Genomic DNA, 17,094 nt, shown 5'->3' on the forward strand with positions numbered 1-17,094 from the left:
CGCCGGCGACCCCGGCGTAAGGCAGCCACGCGCCTGTCCGCAGCCACTATTGACCTTTCCAGTCAAGCCGGTGCGTCGCACTGGAGATGACGCAAGAAATAGGGACGTTGCGCCTTTCCCACGCGGCAATGGGCAAACCTACTGCGCACACACGAAACTTTCCCGCTGCTGGCGTGGAGCTCCTCAGAGGCCGGACCGGAATTGCAGGTCCAGGAGCGGGGCGTTCTCTAGGGAGAGCTCGCCTCGTAAAGTGTGTTCAGCGTGTGCCTTTCCATTCTTTTTCACTTAACCTCGTGGTGTCATTTGTAGTGAGTTAACCTTGGTGGGTGGCTGTTGTGACTAGAGGGTAGTCCCCCACCCCTTTACTTGCACTCTGATTGATTCCGCTAGAGATTGAGATAGATTATACTGCCAAAGAGTGATCACGTTGCTGAAATGCCAGCTTGTAAGAGGCATGTATTTCTGGCCAACCTGAGTTTTAACCAGCATCTTTTATGCACCAGGCATAATTCAGTCTGTGGTATAAAGATTTTATTGGCTCATTGGTTCCAGTTAGCATTTTCAATCCCACCTGCAAACTGAGTTTCCTTCAATGTTTTATCTTTCATTAGAAATAGCAGGAAAACTTACATTAAGGGTAAAGTACTATCTCCTGACTTAAGGGGAGTATTCACTGGCGGTGAATTCTTGACTACAGCTCACATGCATCCCGTAAACTTGAAAGAGCCTGAACAGTAACATTAGGTGTCTTCTGGTTAAAAGGAATACGCCAATTCTACAAGGACTAGATTTTAGTTTTATATTCTTGACAAAAGCAAACCAACTGGAATGACATGAAGGAGTTCCCTCACAGAAGGGTCACTCTTAGATCTAGAGGCCCAGTTGTGTTGAGCGGAATAAAATATTGATTAAAACAAATAAGCCTCTGACAAATGTTGGGGCAATGTCAAAGTGCAGCTACTGTTCTTGCTTCATTGTGCACCTACCCAAGTTGATAAATCCATACATGAATTTTTAAATGTGTTTAAATACATCCCAATATATGCTATATAGACTCATTTTTAAAAGAAAAAGCCTACCAATCTCCCTATCTCTTTACGTTTAAAAAAGAAGCAACCATTTGCTACTGACCACTGATTAAGAGTGGAAACTAATTTTAAGTGGAAATATCTTCCCCTGAAGATTGTGGGAGTAAAGATCCACCTTCTGTGCTGCTGCACTCCTTTCCTTCCAGAGAACTGATGACAACGGGAGTTGGCCCTTCCACAGTGGCACTTAAACCTAGGGACTTTTTAATATCCAGAAAAAAGGAAGTTGATTAAAAAAAATCCTAAAATGAAAAATCCATGTTTATGCATTCACTGTTCATGTAATCTAAATCAAGTGTTTTCAAGCTGTTCCTCAGATCTCTAAGACTTCTTTCTGTGGAGCTGTATAGGGCGGGTCAGGACTGGGACCTCTTCAACTAATGTATGTCTACCTTTTCCGCTACACATTGGGGTCACATAAATTCTCATGTTAAGGGTTCCATTATTTTAAGTTTGAATATTGTGATCTAAATAAAATTTATGAATTTTAACATTTAACTTTTGCTAATTTCATATTTATATAAACATGAATTTTTTAATTCATATAATGGGGATGATCAGAACTTGCTTTCTACTTGGTAGAGAATATTAGGGGAAGTATTTGTCAATTATAAAGCCCAGTACAAAAGTAAAGTGTCAGCACTAATGTGTATACATGTACTGGTCATCCAACATTGTGATACCTTGTACCTTTTGAGTTGCAGAGTACAATACTTAAGAACCAATTATAAGAAAGATGATACACAGAGTACAAGGACTATACAAATATTGAGCAAACCAACCAACTGAATCGTCAACTCTTAACATTTTGCAAATGAATTTGTGTAATAACATGTTAAAACATTTTTCAAAAGTTCAACATTTATAGTTAGCCTATTTCTGTCTTGAATATTACTGTTGTCATACACTAATCTTTTTTAACTTTAAGCTCTTTAAAAATAGACTATATATTTCATTTTCTTTCTGCAGTTTCTGAAATTCTTATTCATCACAGTGCTGAACACAGGAATGAAGCTCAAAATTTGAATATAGGCTATTATACATATAAACTGTATGTATATACAGTCATTTAAATTTCTCATTTCCCAAATATGCCTTCTGAAATGTTTGACAAAAGAACACTCAAAAGATAAATGATTTTCGTGAGCAATTGTTAAAAGTGATCCCTTGGAATCAGATTTAGGTTTAACTTCACTTTTCTTTCTTATTTCTTTAAGGCATTACTTTTCAAAACCACAGCTACTTTATGTAGAATTAGCTTTTTTTCTCTACTGAAAAACATCCTCTCATATCATCTTTCTTATAATTGGTTCTTAAGTATTGAGCATGCAAAATTGGCTTTTACCTTTCAAAAGTGTGAATTCATTTAAAGGTAGAAGTCTAAGGTGAAACTTCTTACAACACATCTATTAGTCCTGTATTCCAACTATCACATTACAAAGGAATTCTTATTTAGGTTAAAGCCACAGTGGCACACTTTTCTCTATATTCACTTACTCAAAATACAAGTGATAGTATTTTTGCAATTAAGGTGTGTAACATAGTAGGTTGTATTAAAAGCACCAGTAATGCTCTTATCCTAAATTCTAGTCACCTGGAATTAACACTAGTTAATTCGCAATTAATAACACCAGTTAATTCACAATTAATAACAATTAATTGAATGTTGTGACTTGTTTAGGTAAGGATTTATCAATGGGATGTATGTTTCCAGAGATATTCAGGAGCATCCAGAATTTACAAAGTATAACATAAGTATAAAAGACATCTAGATAGATTCACCTATCTAAAGTAAAAATACACTGAGTGACTGGAATACTGAATCTCTGTATTACAGTGATTAAAACAGTGAATTAGCTTTCCTTTGAAATTTTAATCACTTTCAAATAATGATTTAAAATTTGTTATTTAAAAGAAAGTTTTGGCATGCTTTAAATGTTCTGTTCTGTAATGCCAGATCTGTGGGAATAAGAGTGTTTCTGAAAAACATCAAAGTGCAGATAGATTGAATAAATCAGGTCTGAAAAGATTTTGATCTTGAATTTCCTCGTTTAGTCTAACACTTTGTATTGTATTAAAAAGAGTGAATAATATAGTGTGCAAAATAATTTTTATGAAATGTGTTTTTAGGTCATTTGAGTCAAAAGAAAGACAGAATAATATTTTCAGGAAGAACAAGACAGGATCCGTTAGTAAACTACTTACCCTCCTTTTTTTTGCTCAGAAGAAAAATGACTGTAAGTAGTTTATCAAAAAATTAATTTTCAATTACTAACAAAATAAAATGATTTAACTTTACAGTAATGGGAAACAGAAGGGAAAAAATATCTTTCCCATGAATACTAAAATCAGTTTTTGTGAATATATTGAAACATATGTTGAAAACGCATGAAATGGGGATTCTATTGGCACTGGTAAACAAAATCATCTCTAAAATGGAATGGTTGGTATGAACAGATTACACAATAAATGGAATATTAACTATTTGTGGATTTAAGGTGTGAACTAACCCAAGTGTTATTTCCAAGAGTTAAGTCACTTCTTAAAAAGAATGAGAGAAAAGAAATACATTATGTAGTCTGCAATTACACATACCACATACCTTTCAAAAAGGGGGAAAGAAAAAGACCTGCATGGTCTCAAAAGATCATGTTCTTTTTTTATTGTTCAAATAAAAATGCACTGCATTACATCTGAAATATAAAAAATCTATTTGAAAAATGTTCCTAGTACAGACTTCCAAAACCATGGTGTTGTACTTAACAAGCCTGATCCCCAAAACTAAATATGGAGCATTCCAATCTATCCCCGTGTCCCATAGTTTTAAAGTTAAGAAAATATAGGGGTTTTTTTCTCTTCTTTTTTAGTAAGACACTCCATCTTAAGAAATTCAGTTTTGTGAATCAACAGGACTCATGTGTTATAATAAATATTGGGGAGTCTCTGTTATCTCGCAGGATTATTTTAATTAGAAAATAACCCTAGTTAACACAGGAAGGAAATTAAGCAAAAAATTATAGAATAGTGGCAAAAGTCATATAAAATACTCTGTTAAATAGCATTACACACCTTTCTTAGTAAAGTGCTATAATTTTATTTTATAGCTATATTTATTTGTAGGATATCACTTAGCTTTTCCTTTAAATTTGGTCATATCAATCATAGACAGGTAGGAAAACAAGTTTATATATTTTAAGACCACCTCCTAAATCAAAAGATATAGGTGTGTTTTTTACACACTTCTGGCTCTGTGTGAGAAATCTTCTTTTACTCTTTACTCAGGCTACTAAAAAAATCATTTCATTTACTTGAACAGCCAAGAAACCATATTAATATTGTCAATTCTGGGTGATTTATCTGAATTTTAGTTGATGTTTATGTTTCATCACTGTGGAATTTATGTCTAATTAAAAAAAAAAGACAGAGTGATACATACATTACTTCACTTTTATGCTTACTTTCTTTTACATTTTGACCATATAATTTATTCTTCCATATGAGAGAGGGTAGGACACATATTCTTGTATACATTACTGTTTATTGTTTCAAGTGAATGAAATAGATAAATCCCACTGAGTAGTTTAGTGTGGCCCTGTATCTTATATAAACAGGTTAAATGGAGACTTTATTTTATAATCTGTGTATTCATGTTTACCATAAATTGTCTTAACGAAAAATGCAAAATTTCTTTTACTACTTGCCCCAAGTTAGCTGTTGATCCCTTTCGCTGATAATATACAAGTGTAGAGAACAAGAAGCCTTTAAAATTGGAGGAAAAAAAGATACTTTCCACTAAATTACTGAAAATTGGAATTTTTATGTTGACTCTTGATGACTGGAAAGCCAATGTTAAGAATCAATATTATCCAATATAAAATAGTACACTGAATTGTTTAATAATAAACAGTATATTAAGAGTTTGTATATGCTGACTGGGAACCAGTGTTGGCTTTTTATGTTCTCAGAAAGACTAAACATTTTATGGTTAGAAGAAACCACAGGTGATGATGAAGCCTCCCTCTGTCTGTAGCAGCCATTACAGTAAAAAACTTGACAAAATTATTTCATGATGATCAGCAAGAGAATTTTACTGGTATTAGTGGTAAAGGTGAGGAGAGAAAAAAGAGTGAAGAGAGAAGTGTATATTAGTTTTAAAAGTGTGAAAAGGTAATAAAAAGACATGGAAAAGTGATAAATTTCTTCTTCCATATGTGCCTTGATGCAAACAAACTCAAAAGTGAGTAAGATGGGTAATTTAAAAGCCAACGCCGGGAAACATCCACTGATAATGCCCATTGTTTTACTTTATACTTAAATTACACAAGCAGAAAATTTATGCTTATTAATAGTTTAATGTATGAAGGAAACATCCAGATTTCTGAATATGAAGGTACATATCTCACATTAATTTAAGTCTACATAAAGTAGAGCATCTATACTGACATATTGAAATTTACTTTCTGCTTAGCCTTTTCTGTTATGTAAACAATTGTACATTTATTTGCCATTCTAAAACTTCAGGATCAAGTTTACATAATTTGCTAAATTTCCGTGTTTGCTCAGAAGCAGTTTACAGTACTAAAACCAACCAGCCAAAGAACAGCTTCAACAGAAAGTTATGTCCAAAGGGGAAGAGGGAAAGAAAAAAAGAAAAATGATAAGAAAAATGCTAACTAAGGTAAAACAGATGATGATGGGGAATGGGCAGTCACAAATGTTCACAGAAAATAGGTCAGTTAGTAAGTTCTTCTGCAAAAAGCCTACACACTTCAGTCAAGCACATCAGTAGAATGATTGGGGAGCATAAATTTTTTTTCGGCCACTTGTGATTTCCTCTGAATGAAAAGGAATCTTCAGGCTAACAAGCTGATCCTCATCAGCCAAGCTGGTTCATATGCACACTGTTCATGTGAGGTGCCCAGGGTCCAGTCCACACCTGTGAATACAGAGCATGCATTTTATTAATCATGTATTTAACACATATTTGATTAAAACAAAACTCTTAAAACTAAGTGCTCTTAATAGCTATGGACTAAAATAGCTAAATCTCATTCAATTTATAATATACTCGGAAACAATGAAGAAAAGCAATGACTGATAAACCACTTTTTTATCTGTCATTTTCCTGCCTCTCTTCTTATCCCTCAAACAGGATCTGATATCATCATCTTTTTTAAACCATTACCTGAGCACATACAGACTGATGATTGTGGAATGCAAATGAGTCAAAGATATTAAACATACACCAAAACAAGCTAAAATATACAACCATTTCTGTGAATTTTCAGATTTATAACTATACATTGTTTTGACATTTATAATACTTTTAATAAATAACCTCTAGATGGCCCTTCTCACATCACTAGTAAATTTTGATGTATAAAATTACACTACAACAATTTTGCAACTTAAAATCTTTTCTTTACCATCTGCTACCCAATGGAATATATTATGCCTTTCATAATTTTAGCCCCAAACCACTACCTTACTTTTTTTCCCCTCCCCAAAGCCCTAGTACATAGTTGTATATCCTAGTTGCAGGTCCTTCTAGTTCTTCTATGTGAGATGCCGGCTCAGCATGGCTTGATGAGCAGTGAGTAGGTCGGCGCCCAGGATCTGAACCGGCAAACTCCGGGCTGCAGAAGTGGAACGCGCGACTTAACCACTACGCCACCAGGCCGGCCCCGAAACCACTACATTTGGTACCACAACTCCAAATCTTCTTCCACAACTCTCTGTTATATTTCAGCTATATTAAATTTCCCTCAATTTCCTAAACCTCCTATATTCACCATACTCTCTCACTAGCATGATTTACCCATATCCTATTTGTCTTGGCATATCATAAACACTAAATAAATGTTCACTAAATGATCAGCCTTACCGTTTGAGGGCCATTATTTTCTGTGGAACTTGAAACCATCTTTATCAGGGAGTTCCAAGAGGGGTCTGCAGCATGAGGGCCATTAAATATGGGTCCTCCAGCACCATCAGGAATAGGTGCTACTGGAGGAATCATTGCATTCCCATACACAGAAAAAGGCATACCCTTAAAAAAGGAGAAAACAAAGATTATGTACATTCAAGTCACTGCTTACTTTTCCTAATATAATCACTAGCCTTAAAAATTGATATTTGAAACTTATATCTCATTTTGGAAAAGTGTAAGTTATCTATGTAATCTAAAAGTTATTTTCCATTCTATGATTTCTTCTAGCATTAGATTATACATAAGCCTACTATATCCAAAATATTCTATCAAAAAACATTTCTCTAAACAAGTGGGACAAAATCAAGACTTATAAATATCTATGTTTTAGCCAGATTTTGACCTATAATTGCAGGCCGAAGCCCCAGCATCATTTCACAAATGCTTATCCACTTGGAAATGAAATAATGCTAATAATAAGAAAACTATTTAGAAATAATGAAAATGCTTGTTTAAATCACTATTACCCCAACTTTAGGAAAGTCCATGTATCCTGCAGGAACATGCTGATGGAATGTACCAGAAGGAGTTACAATTCCTGTACTCTCTCGCTCCATTGCTTGATGCTGTGAAAACACTCCTGGATCAGACATTGGCCTATGAATCATAGGATTTCCCATCCCAGGGTTACACCAGTCTACTTTGTCTGAGAGAAAACAGAGGCAGATAAAAACAGTTTAAAATCGGAAGACAGCAAAATATTTTATATACATCTATCTAATATTTTCCACATTGAATTGTGAATTCCTTCAGAATAATGACCTGCTTTTACATATTTACTGCAGTATTTCCATGTTTGTAGGTAGTGATATAATAGCCTAATAAAATAACCTGAACGCTTTGTGTTACAAAACAAAAGAATAAAAGCTAAGATAAAAGCTAAAGAGCCCCAAAGGAAATATTAACATTTCCTTAATATGATGAAATGAAGAAAAGAATATGCTTGCATTAGACTATTTTCAGAAAGCAATGATAAATTCAATGGGAGATCACATGGGAATAAAAAGTGTCTGAACTCTTAAATAAAAGTGCTTAGTCAAAACAGAGATATGAGTGCAGATCTTTTAAGAATGACTACGAAAGTTAAATACTGCTAACAATATTTTAGTTAAATGCATAAACTTAATTTCCAGTAAGCAGGAGAGCATATCATACCTTGATTGCCACCAATGCCTTCAAAGGACCAAATGCCACTATGCCCTACTGATGTGGATAAATTACTCCCAATAACAGATGGAGCTGAAGTTCCAGTTTGCCTGATACGTGCAGAACGTTCAGTCCCAATAGGGACTGGAACTTTTCTGTCCTGAGAGACGTTGCTGGGCTTTTCTGACCCTAAAGGTACTGATGATGGGGCAGGAGAAGGTGCACGAACTCCAGAGGATACTGACTGTGCAGGAGAATCTAGAGAAGAGATATTTTTAAATAGTATACATGTCATCTATAGAGCATGTAATTTTGTAAAATCAAATCTTAAATTCAGAAGACACCTTAAATACGCATTCTCTGAGGAAAATGAAATATAATAATAATGCTTAAATAATAAATTATGCACATTAAAATCTGGTTGAAGTTCTATGACTTCATTGTCATCTTTTAATTTGGTTCACAATTTTTCCATTTAGTTACATGACAGTAGAATGTGAAGATGTGAATGCTACAACTACACTAAACTACATTAAAGTAATATTTAAATGATTAATCCTCGACATTGAGTAAATTAAAAAAATAAACAAGAACAACAACAAAATGGAGGTGGGAAAAATCATGCCTGTATTGGCAATACCCAAAGTGTATTCCTTGGGAACACTGGTCCCTTGTTATGTTATAATGAAAAACAAAGGAATTCAGGTATTTAACAAATTTGGAAAATCTAGCTTAAGAAAAAAAAAAGTTTCTTTAAATCAGGACTTTACAGAACCGTAATATGCTGATAAAATACCAAGAGAAGACTATGCCTCATCACCCAACGTTGTTTTATTGTATCTTCGGGGTATTCCACAGAATACACTTTAGGAAATGACAACTTAAGCTTTACTTATCAAAACAAGGTGAGTTCTTAATATAGTCAATATGAGAGTATTCATTAGTGATTCAATCTCTTCACACACTACACAGAAGAAAACATAAAAACAACCAAAATTGTATTTCTTGTGAATAGTTTAAATATCAAGCACATTTAAATTTAAATAGAGTGTAAATGGTGGAGGGATTTGAACTGAAAAGTTACTTGCATATCTACAATTTATTCATAACTGCCTAAAAATATGCCCTGGAAATAGTCATTTAATAATATGTTTCCATTTAACCATCTTTACATTTAAGTTTTCTGAGTGTGTGTCTGTAACCATCCAAAAGGATTCAGGTACTTAATAAACTTGCAAAAATCAATCAATCAATCAGTCTGCACGTGCACATACACATGAAAGCACAGTGATTCTATTTCTCAAGACACTTTTCAGGGAATTTGGAAGACAAAGTAAAAATCAGTAATATTCTTAGCCTGAATATGTTTAAAAAAACAATTCTCGGGGTTGGCCCAGTGGCATGGTGGTTGGGTTCACGAGCTCCGCTTCGGCAGCCCAGGGTTTGTGCGTTCGGATCCTGGGCAGGGACCTACACACTGCTCATCAAGCCATGCTGCGGCGGCATCCCACATACAAAGTAGAGGACGACTGGCACGGTGTTAGCTCAGGGACCATCTTCCTCAAGCAAAAAGAGGAAGAGTGGCAACAGATGTTAGCTTAGGGCCAATCTTCCTCACCAAAAAAACAAAAAACCACACTTCTCATATATTTTAGAATCATATAGAATTGGAAAGTACCATGGAGATCAATTCCATCTTACTAAAGTACTTGCAGATGTCTATTTTGGTTAAATTGACAGTACCATTTCTTATCAGTTGTAGTGACTATTAACAAAAGAGAACAAACATGAAAGTACTTTATAAATTATAATTTATTATATGGTTATTAACATTATTGGGGAACAAAAACATGAAACATATGGGCTTATCTGTAAAAGTAAACCAAGCAAACTATTAGCCTCTAATGAAAAGTTAAAATATATCTTGTGTGATCATGGATCCATTAGCATTATTTGATAGCATTTACTTTTAACAAATCACACGAAAATGGAAAAGCCACACACGTGTCTTTAAAGCAATTATGAATATTTTTAAATTCACCTGAAAATTACACTGGTATAAGAGGGAATTCTAGGAAGATGGAGGTGGCAGCAGCACAGGTTTTGATTCTTCCCAAACCCTCCCATAAAAACAAAGCCACTAAGTTAGCAAAGCCAAAAACCCACGGATAACATCTATAACAAAACTAACAAACAAGGTATCCAAATGAATCCAAAGATACAACTGAATGGGAAAAATCACCAATAGCTATAAGACTCATGTGCTATCAGCAACTGTGTGGAAGGAAGCAATTCTTCAGACGTAAGAACAGGAGAATAGGAGAACCACAAAACAGTCAAAGGTACTCAAAGGAAAGCAGGGCAGGCCAATGTGAGAACAGTAGATGAAACTGGGAGAGTTCTGCCAATGCCTGGGTAATTGGAAGGGATTCACAGTAAGGTCTGAAGAAGCTGCAGCAATGTGGGCCCTATGAACTCTCAAAGGTACCTGCTGAAGACTCCTTCCAGGATAAAGCTCCACACTGACAAGAAACTTCTAGGATTGCAAACTGAGCAGGAAACAGACAACAGAAGCAAGGCAAAGAGAAGATCTAGTCAGGAGTAGGGCAAAAGTGGGGGTGAGTGGGTGGGTATGGACAACAAACCCAGGAGATTTAATAAATTACAAGGCCATATTTTTGCACATTTCCCTAAAAGAGGAAATTCTAGAAATTTTAAGTGAGAAAAGGCTTGATCCACTTATCCCTTCTTAAAGTTCAGGCAAACTCATTTCTTTTAAAAATACAAAACAGAATAGAACTGCAGTTGAATTCCATACAAAGCTATCATATGAACTAAAAGACATATCGACCCATAACATATTGTACATAATAAAAGCATGCCAGAAAGAAAGCTATATCTTAGTATTCCAAAGGCATATCAGAAAGAAACTATAACCTAAAATTCCAAAGTGAGCTAAAAGAAATGAAAGAAACAGATATGAAAGAACGACATAATTCAGAATTAGTAAAACTGGAAATAAGATGAGAAAACTCAGGAAAATATTAGAAATGAAAGAATATTCCAAAAAAAAGACTAAATTGAACTAAAAGAACACAAGAAGGTGTACACAAGGGATAAACAAAGTTTTGTTTTTTAAACTACATTTGAAAGGGCACAATTACCCACCTGAAGAAAAATCAACCCAGAACAACTAACACCAAGACACAGTCAAAGGTAGGAGGCAAGCAAAGACAAAGGACAGGCAGGAAGGACGAATGGACAGACGGAGGAATGAATCCTACCTTCTCTCAGACTCATCCCTGGGAGCCTGCCCTAACTTCTGTATTAGATCTAGTTTCTCTTTCCTTTCCTGTATCCTTCCAAAAATGAAAGCAAAGCAAGATAACAGCAACCCTTCACATTATGTTTAAATGAACAGAATAACTAGGCTTGCCTGCTAACCACCCCCATTTAAGAGATTTACCCCCTTCACAGATTCTGCCTTCTCACTAGCCATAGTTTTTATCAGACGACTGTTTTCTGCTTCCTTCCTGCAGGCTTACTGGACTGAGGACAGGCATCCGACTGAAGAATGATCCATTTCAGGCTAGCCCATAATCTATGACTGACATGGCCTGACTTGGATATATGAGTTGAGCCAATCATATTCCTCATTCAGGAAGGTGCAATTGATAAACAGAGAAAAACTGGTTTAATTAACTATGAATTGAATCTTTGAGAACCATATACAAGATGAGCTTATGAAGAAGCCTAGGCGTAAAGAGAGTAACCAGAAGAGACTCACAAGAAACAGACCATGAGTGAGAGACCATAAATCCTCTAGAGACAGATGGGAGAATAGCTGTCACAAATTCTAGATGGTTCTGGAGATGGCCCTGAATAGCCTTAAAGTAAACACCATTTTCCTTGAGATTCCTTGGTGGGTCTATGTTCCTCGCCACAAAAAGAGCCTAATTATTATAATTTTTCTCATCTCTAATTATTATAATTTCTTTAATTAGAAAAAAACCCAAAATCTAATTCAGACCCATGTTATTTTAAAATATGCCAATATTTGTCCAATATATATTGGACAAAACCACATTTTAGAAGTTCTGTGGGGCCTTACACGATTTGGGGAACCTTTTTTAGAGAAAGAATACAAAATTACAAATAGAAAATTAGGTACAGTACCTTGGCAGGGCCCCTTGCAAATGAGGTACCCTGAAGCTTAAGCTTCACTGGCTTCATGGCAAATCCACTTCAGTTTTGTTTTTTGTGAGGAAGATTAGCCCTGAGTTAACATCGTCGCCAATCCTCCTCTTTCTACTGAGGAAGACTGGCCCTGGGCTAACATCCATGTCCACCTTCCTCTACGTTATATGGGACACCACCACAGCATGGCTTGATAAGTAATGTGTCGGTCTGCGCCTGGGATCCGAACCTGAGAAACCCAGGCTGCCGAAGCGGAGCGTGCCAACTTAACCACTACACCACCGGGCCGGCACCAAGGATTCTTTTTTTAACCAATGAGCTACCATTATTCATTTTGGTGGTCAAAATGCCCTGAGTGGGACCCCCTTCAAGCTGCCTCTTGTGTCCTTCTGACAAGTCCCCATCATTTTGAGCACCTGATTACTCTCCAACACTATAAGACTTCGCAGGCTCCCCTTATACTTTCCCTGCCCCAACTCTCAAATCAGCTATTTCCGCAAGAAGCCCTAGTTTCTTTTAGAGGACAAAAATATTTAATAGATGGATCTAGACACTGGATGTGCTCAATGCTACTGAAGATTCATTGCTTCCTTCAGTAGATAGAGCTGTGGGGAAAATGGCAATTTTATATAATTCAATCCAATACATATGTAATTGAAAAATCATGAGTTCACATTGATCCTCTAATTCCAATCCAATTCCATAGCATTCTTCCTTGGCTTACCCCATTCCACATTTCTCTCTTCTCACGGTGAGAACCCTGGATCACAACATCAATATACTTATTTATTCATTTGCTCAATCCTAAATATACTCCATATAGTTTTAGAATTGCTTATCCATAACATTATAAAAAACAAATGTCCTAAGTGGAATTGAAGATTTGTCTGAAGTCTATTTGTCTGCAGACAGAAGGGCATACAAAGTATTGTGTTCAAGACTTTTGGATTGTTTCTTTTTCTTTTAATAGGTTTATATTAATAATTGCAAACACAGACAAGTTTGTTTCTATTTATTTTCAATTTTAGTGTTCTTTTTCCTTCATCAAAGTTGATTTTTTTTGGAATTTATTAATATGGTTACAAAAGTAAAACTATTATTTATACTCAGACACATGCTACTTCCCCTGTTCCTTTACACTCTGCCTGAAAATCTGATGAGGGATAAGAACACAGTCTCAAAGTAACTACCCATACATTACTTATTAATTACAAAGAGAAAAATGATAATTTGACAGTGTAGAAATCTGGCACACACGATCTTAACAATGTGATCAAAGCTAATAACATCAAGGGCCGGCCCCGTGGCTTAGCGGTTAAGTGCGCGCGCTCCGCTGCTGGCGGCCCGGGTTCGGATCCCAGGCACGCGCTGACGCACCGCTTCTCCGGCCATGCTGAGGCCGCGTCCCACATACAGCAACTAGAAGGATGTGCAGCTATGACATACGACTATCTACTGGGGCTTTGGAGGGAAAAAATAAATAAATAAAATATTAAAAAAAAAAAGCTAATAACATCAATAATAGCACAAACTGACATTTTATACGTTCTAATGTAAGCACTGAGAAGGATACAACATTGACTATACTAATATTCCTGTCAAAAATACAGAATCTAAATTTAATCATAAAGAAATATATCTGCAACTAACTCTAAAATGGTTCCGGGAAAAAAATTCTACACACATGCACACACACACGCATACTCCGATACATGGTGAGGGGAGGGAGGAATGTGGCAACACGTTAACAATTAGTGCATCTGGGAAAAATATACAAGGGTTGGGGCCGTCCCTGTGGCGTAGCAGTTAAGTGCGCACGCTCCACTGCTGGCGGCCCAGGGTTTGGATCCCAGGCAGGTACTGATGCACTGCTTGTCAGGCCATGCCGTGGCGGCGTCCCATATAAAGTGGAGGAAGACAGGCACACATGTTAGCCCAGAGACAGTCTTCTTCAGCAACAAAAAAAAAAAAAAAAAAAAAAAAAAAAGAGGAGGATTGGCATGGATGTTAGCTCAGGGCTGATCTTCCACACATACACACAAAATATATACAAGGGTTCTGTGTGCTATTCTTACAAGTTCAAAATTATGATTATTTTTTTAAAAGTTAGACCCAAAGAGAGATAATCAAATTCAGCGTGTTTACCTTGAGTGATTCACGGTTCAAAGGGGAAAAAATATCTATAAAAAATGTTTTAGGACAATTGGGGATATTTGAATAGGGACTGCATATCAGATCATACTACTGAATTAATGTTAATATATTAGAGATTGTTAACAGTATTGTGTCTGTGTAAGAAAATGTCCTTATTTTTAAGTGATGCACACACTGAAGTTTTTAGGTCTCAAGTGTCATATATGAATCTTACTTTCAAATGGTTCAACAACAAAAAAGCAGAGATATACAATTCAATGAAGCAAAAATGTTAAAAAAATTGGTAACTTTAAATCAAAGAGATATGGCTGTTTCTTGAAGTATTCTTTCAACTTTCCTGTAAGTTTTAAACTTTTTGAAACAAAAAAGTTATTGGAATGTACCAACAAAAGCAATTTTAATAGCCTCAATGACATAATGTATTAATTAGCAATGTATTAAAAAACCTAACCTATATTGGCTGCATTGTTACAAAAAGTACAATGCTTTTTCAACAAAAAAATCAAATAAACATATAACAAAACCCCAAAAAACAAAAACAAAAACAAAACAAAAAATCCACACACCAAACCTGTGGGCAAAAGAATCTATTATACTTTGTGAATTTCATCCAAGAATTTCTTAAATGTATTTCCTAAAGTAATAAACATTAATATCAATATGTATGTTTTTATTATACTTTAAAAAAATTCTTTTCTTTTTTTGTGTGTGAGGAAGACCAGCCCTGAGCTAACATCTGATGCCAATCGTCCTCTTTTTTGCTGAGGAAGATTGGCCCCGGGCTAACATCCGTGCCCATCTTCCTCCACTTTATATGGGAAGCTGCCACAGCATGGCTTGACAAGTGGTGCATTGGTGCGCACCCAGGATCCGAACCTTCGAACCCTGGCTGCCGCAGTGGAGCACACGCACTTAACTGCTATGCCAGGGGGACGACCCCTAAAAAACATTCTTTGCTTTTGAGAATCCCTTCTATCTTAATGATTACCAAAAAGTTTCAGGTAATACATTTCAATGAGCAGTCATGTTGCAATTTTAACTCTTTTTCTCCCAATTCCTATTTTTTTATGAACATGAAAATCAAAAACTATCCTTGTTTTTACATATAAATAGGTGAATATAAATCACCAATATGTAGATATTTTAAGGAAAGTGTTTATTCCTATGATAGTTAGTTTCACCTCAAAATACTCAGACGACACTGATCCAGATCTGTTTATATTTAGGGATAAAAATTAATTTTAAGAGAAGTCTAAGAAAAACTAAGCAAGTGAAGTCATTCAAAAATTATAATGTATTTCAGACTTTTTAACCATTGGCTATTTATAAAAATGTTTGCTCCTCTGTTCCCATTCCATTAATCTTGAATATATTCAAGACTTGCCCACAGCTCTTAAATCATCTTTTACTTTGTCTTCTGCCAGGTTTCTCTATATAGTGGTACATTTCTAAAACTATTAGAAAACAGGACTAACGTTTACTGTCATTATCATCGTCCTCAATCTTATTACATCAAAAAGAAAAAAGACCAACAGTAATAGTAAATAACAGATACATTAGCCCATTGACTTCTTAGACTAATACAGTGTGGTAGATATTAACAGATTAGAAAACTGTTTATGTTAGGGTTTTGCTGACAAAGGCAGATTTGGGGGAAAATTAACCTGAAAAGTGCCTAAACTCAATAAGTTAACTTCTTGTTGTTACTGTTATTATTATTAGTTTAACATATGGTTATGAGCTATATTACAAAACGAGTGTATTGGTAATCTTTACTATTTTATTTTTCTCTTAGTTTTTTTTCTTTCTTTAATTGTTGTAACTTGCTCTAAAATCTCTTCAAATTCATGTCCCTAAAGGGCGGTACCCTAAATTAGGATAAAGTGCCAATCTTTAATATAGAGTGAATTACCTTCTATTCAACATATACCTGTCAATCTTTCCTATAATAAACTAAGTAAAATAAATATCCATATTACTCTAGGATACAGAAATTTATGTTGTTTGAATACAGCTTTAAATAACTGAGGCTATAACCTTTTATTATAAGCCAGAGAGTTAGGACTAAAAGGTAATAACCAGTTATTCCTTAGAGTTATATTTAGTTTAAGTATTCTATTTAATGCCTTATGTTTAAATAAACCAGGCTAAGTAACATTGTTGTACTATATTCACTTTATCTCAATTATGATTTCTAAGAAATTTTCTTAAACGTTTTCAAAGACAGGCAAAGTATCTTCAATGAAAACTGCTACAGACTTTTTTTTTCTTCTTATATTGGTACATTATTTTCATACTTCTTATATTATTTCTGGCATGTTTCTATCACATCACTTTGAATTCTTTCTTAAACCATTTATTCTCACTTAGGGACACCTGAGCAGGATAAGTAAATATTCTTTCTATGTTCTTGTTGTTTGCCAAACACAAGAAACACTATACAACATGTAAATTCACTATAGGCTACAACTTACTTCATGCTTTAACTGGCAATGTACTTTGATATCATCTCTCAAATAT

General features: G+C 35.1%; 1 protein-coding gene across 7 annotated transcripts in view; it reads right to left on the reverse strand.

Annotated features, from left to right (window-relative positions):
* Nucleotides 1-5,368: 5,368 nt before the first annotated feature.
* Nucleotides 5,369-17,094, reverse strand: part of ANKRD17 (ankyrin repeat domain 17) — a 163,055-nt gene continuing 151,329 nt past the window's right edge. For 6 of the 7 annotated variants that reach the window (XM_087434424.1, XM_014787970.2, XM_004419161.3 and 3 more), the window contains 4 exons: nt 8,233-8,481; nt 7,545-7,723; nt 6,973-7,137; nt 5,369-6,024 (listed from right to left, as the gene is read on the reverse strand). In XM_087434424.1, the coding sequence (XP_087290550.1) occupies nt 5,965-6,024; nt 6,973-7,137; nt 7,545-7,723; nt 8,233-8,481 (653 nt within the window). In that variant the 3' untranslated portion in view covers nt 5,369-5,964. Of the gene's footprint in view, nt 6,025-6,972; nt 7,138-7,544; nt 7,724-8,232; nt 8,482-10,017; nt 13,882-17,094 lie in introns of those variants that run through there. The other variant, XM_087434426.1, reaches the window with a different exon arrangement.

This window comes from Ceratotherium simum, chromosome 8, assembly GCF_057802395.1.
Source record: "Ceratotherium simum simum isolate JZ-2026a chromosome 8, ASM5780239v1, whole genome shotgun sequence".
Lineage (NCBI taxonomy): Eukaryota > Metazoa > Chordata > Mammalia > Perissodactyla > Rhinocerotidae > Ceratotherium > Ceratotherium simum.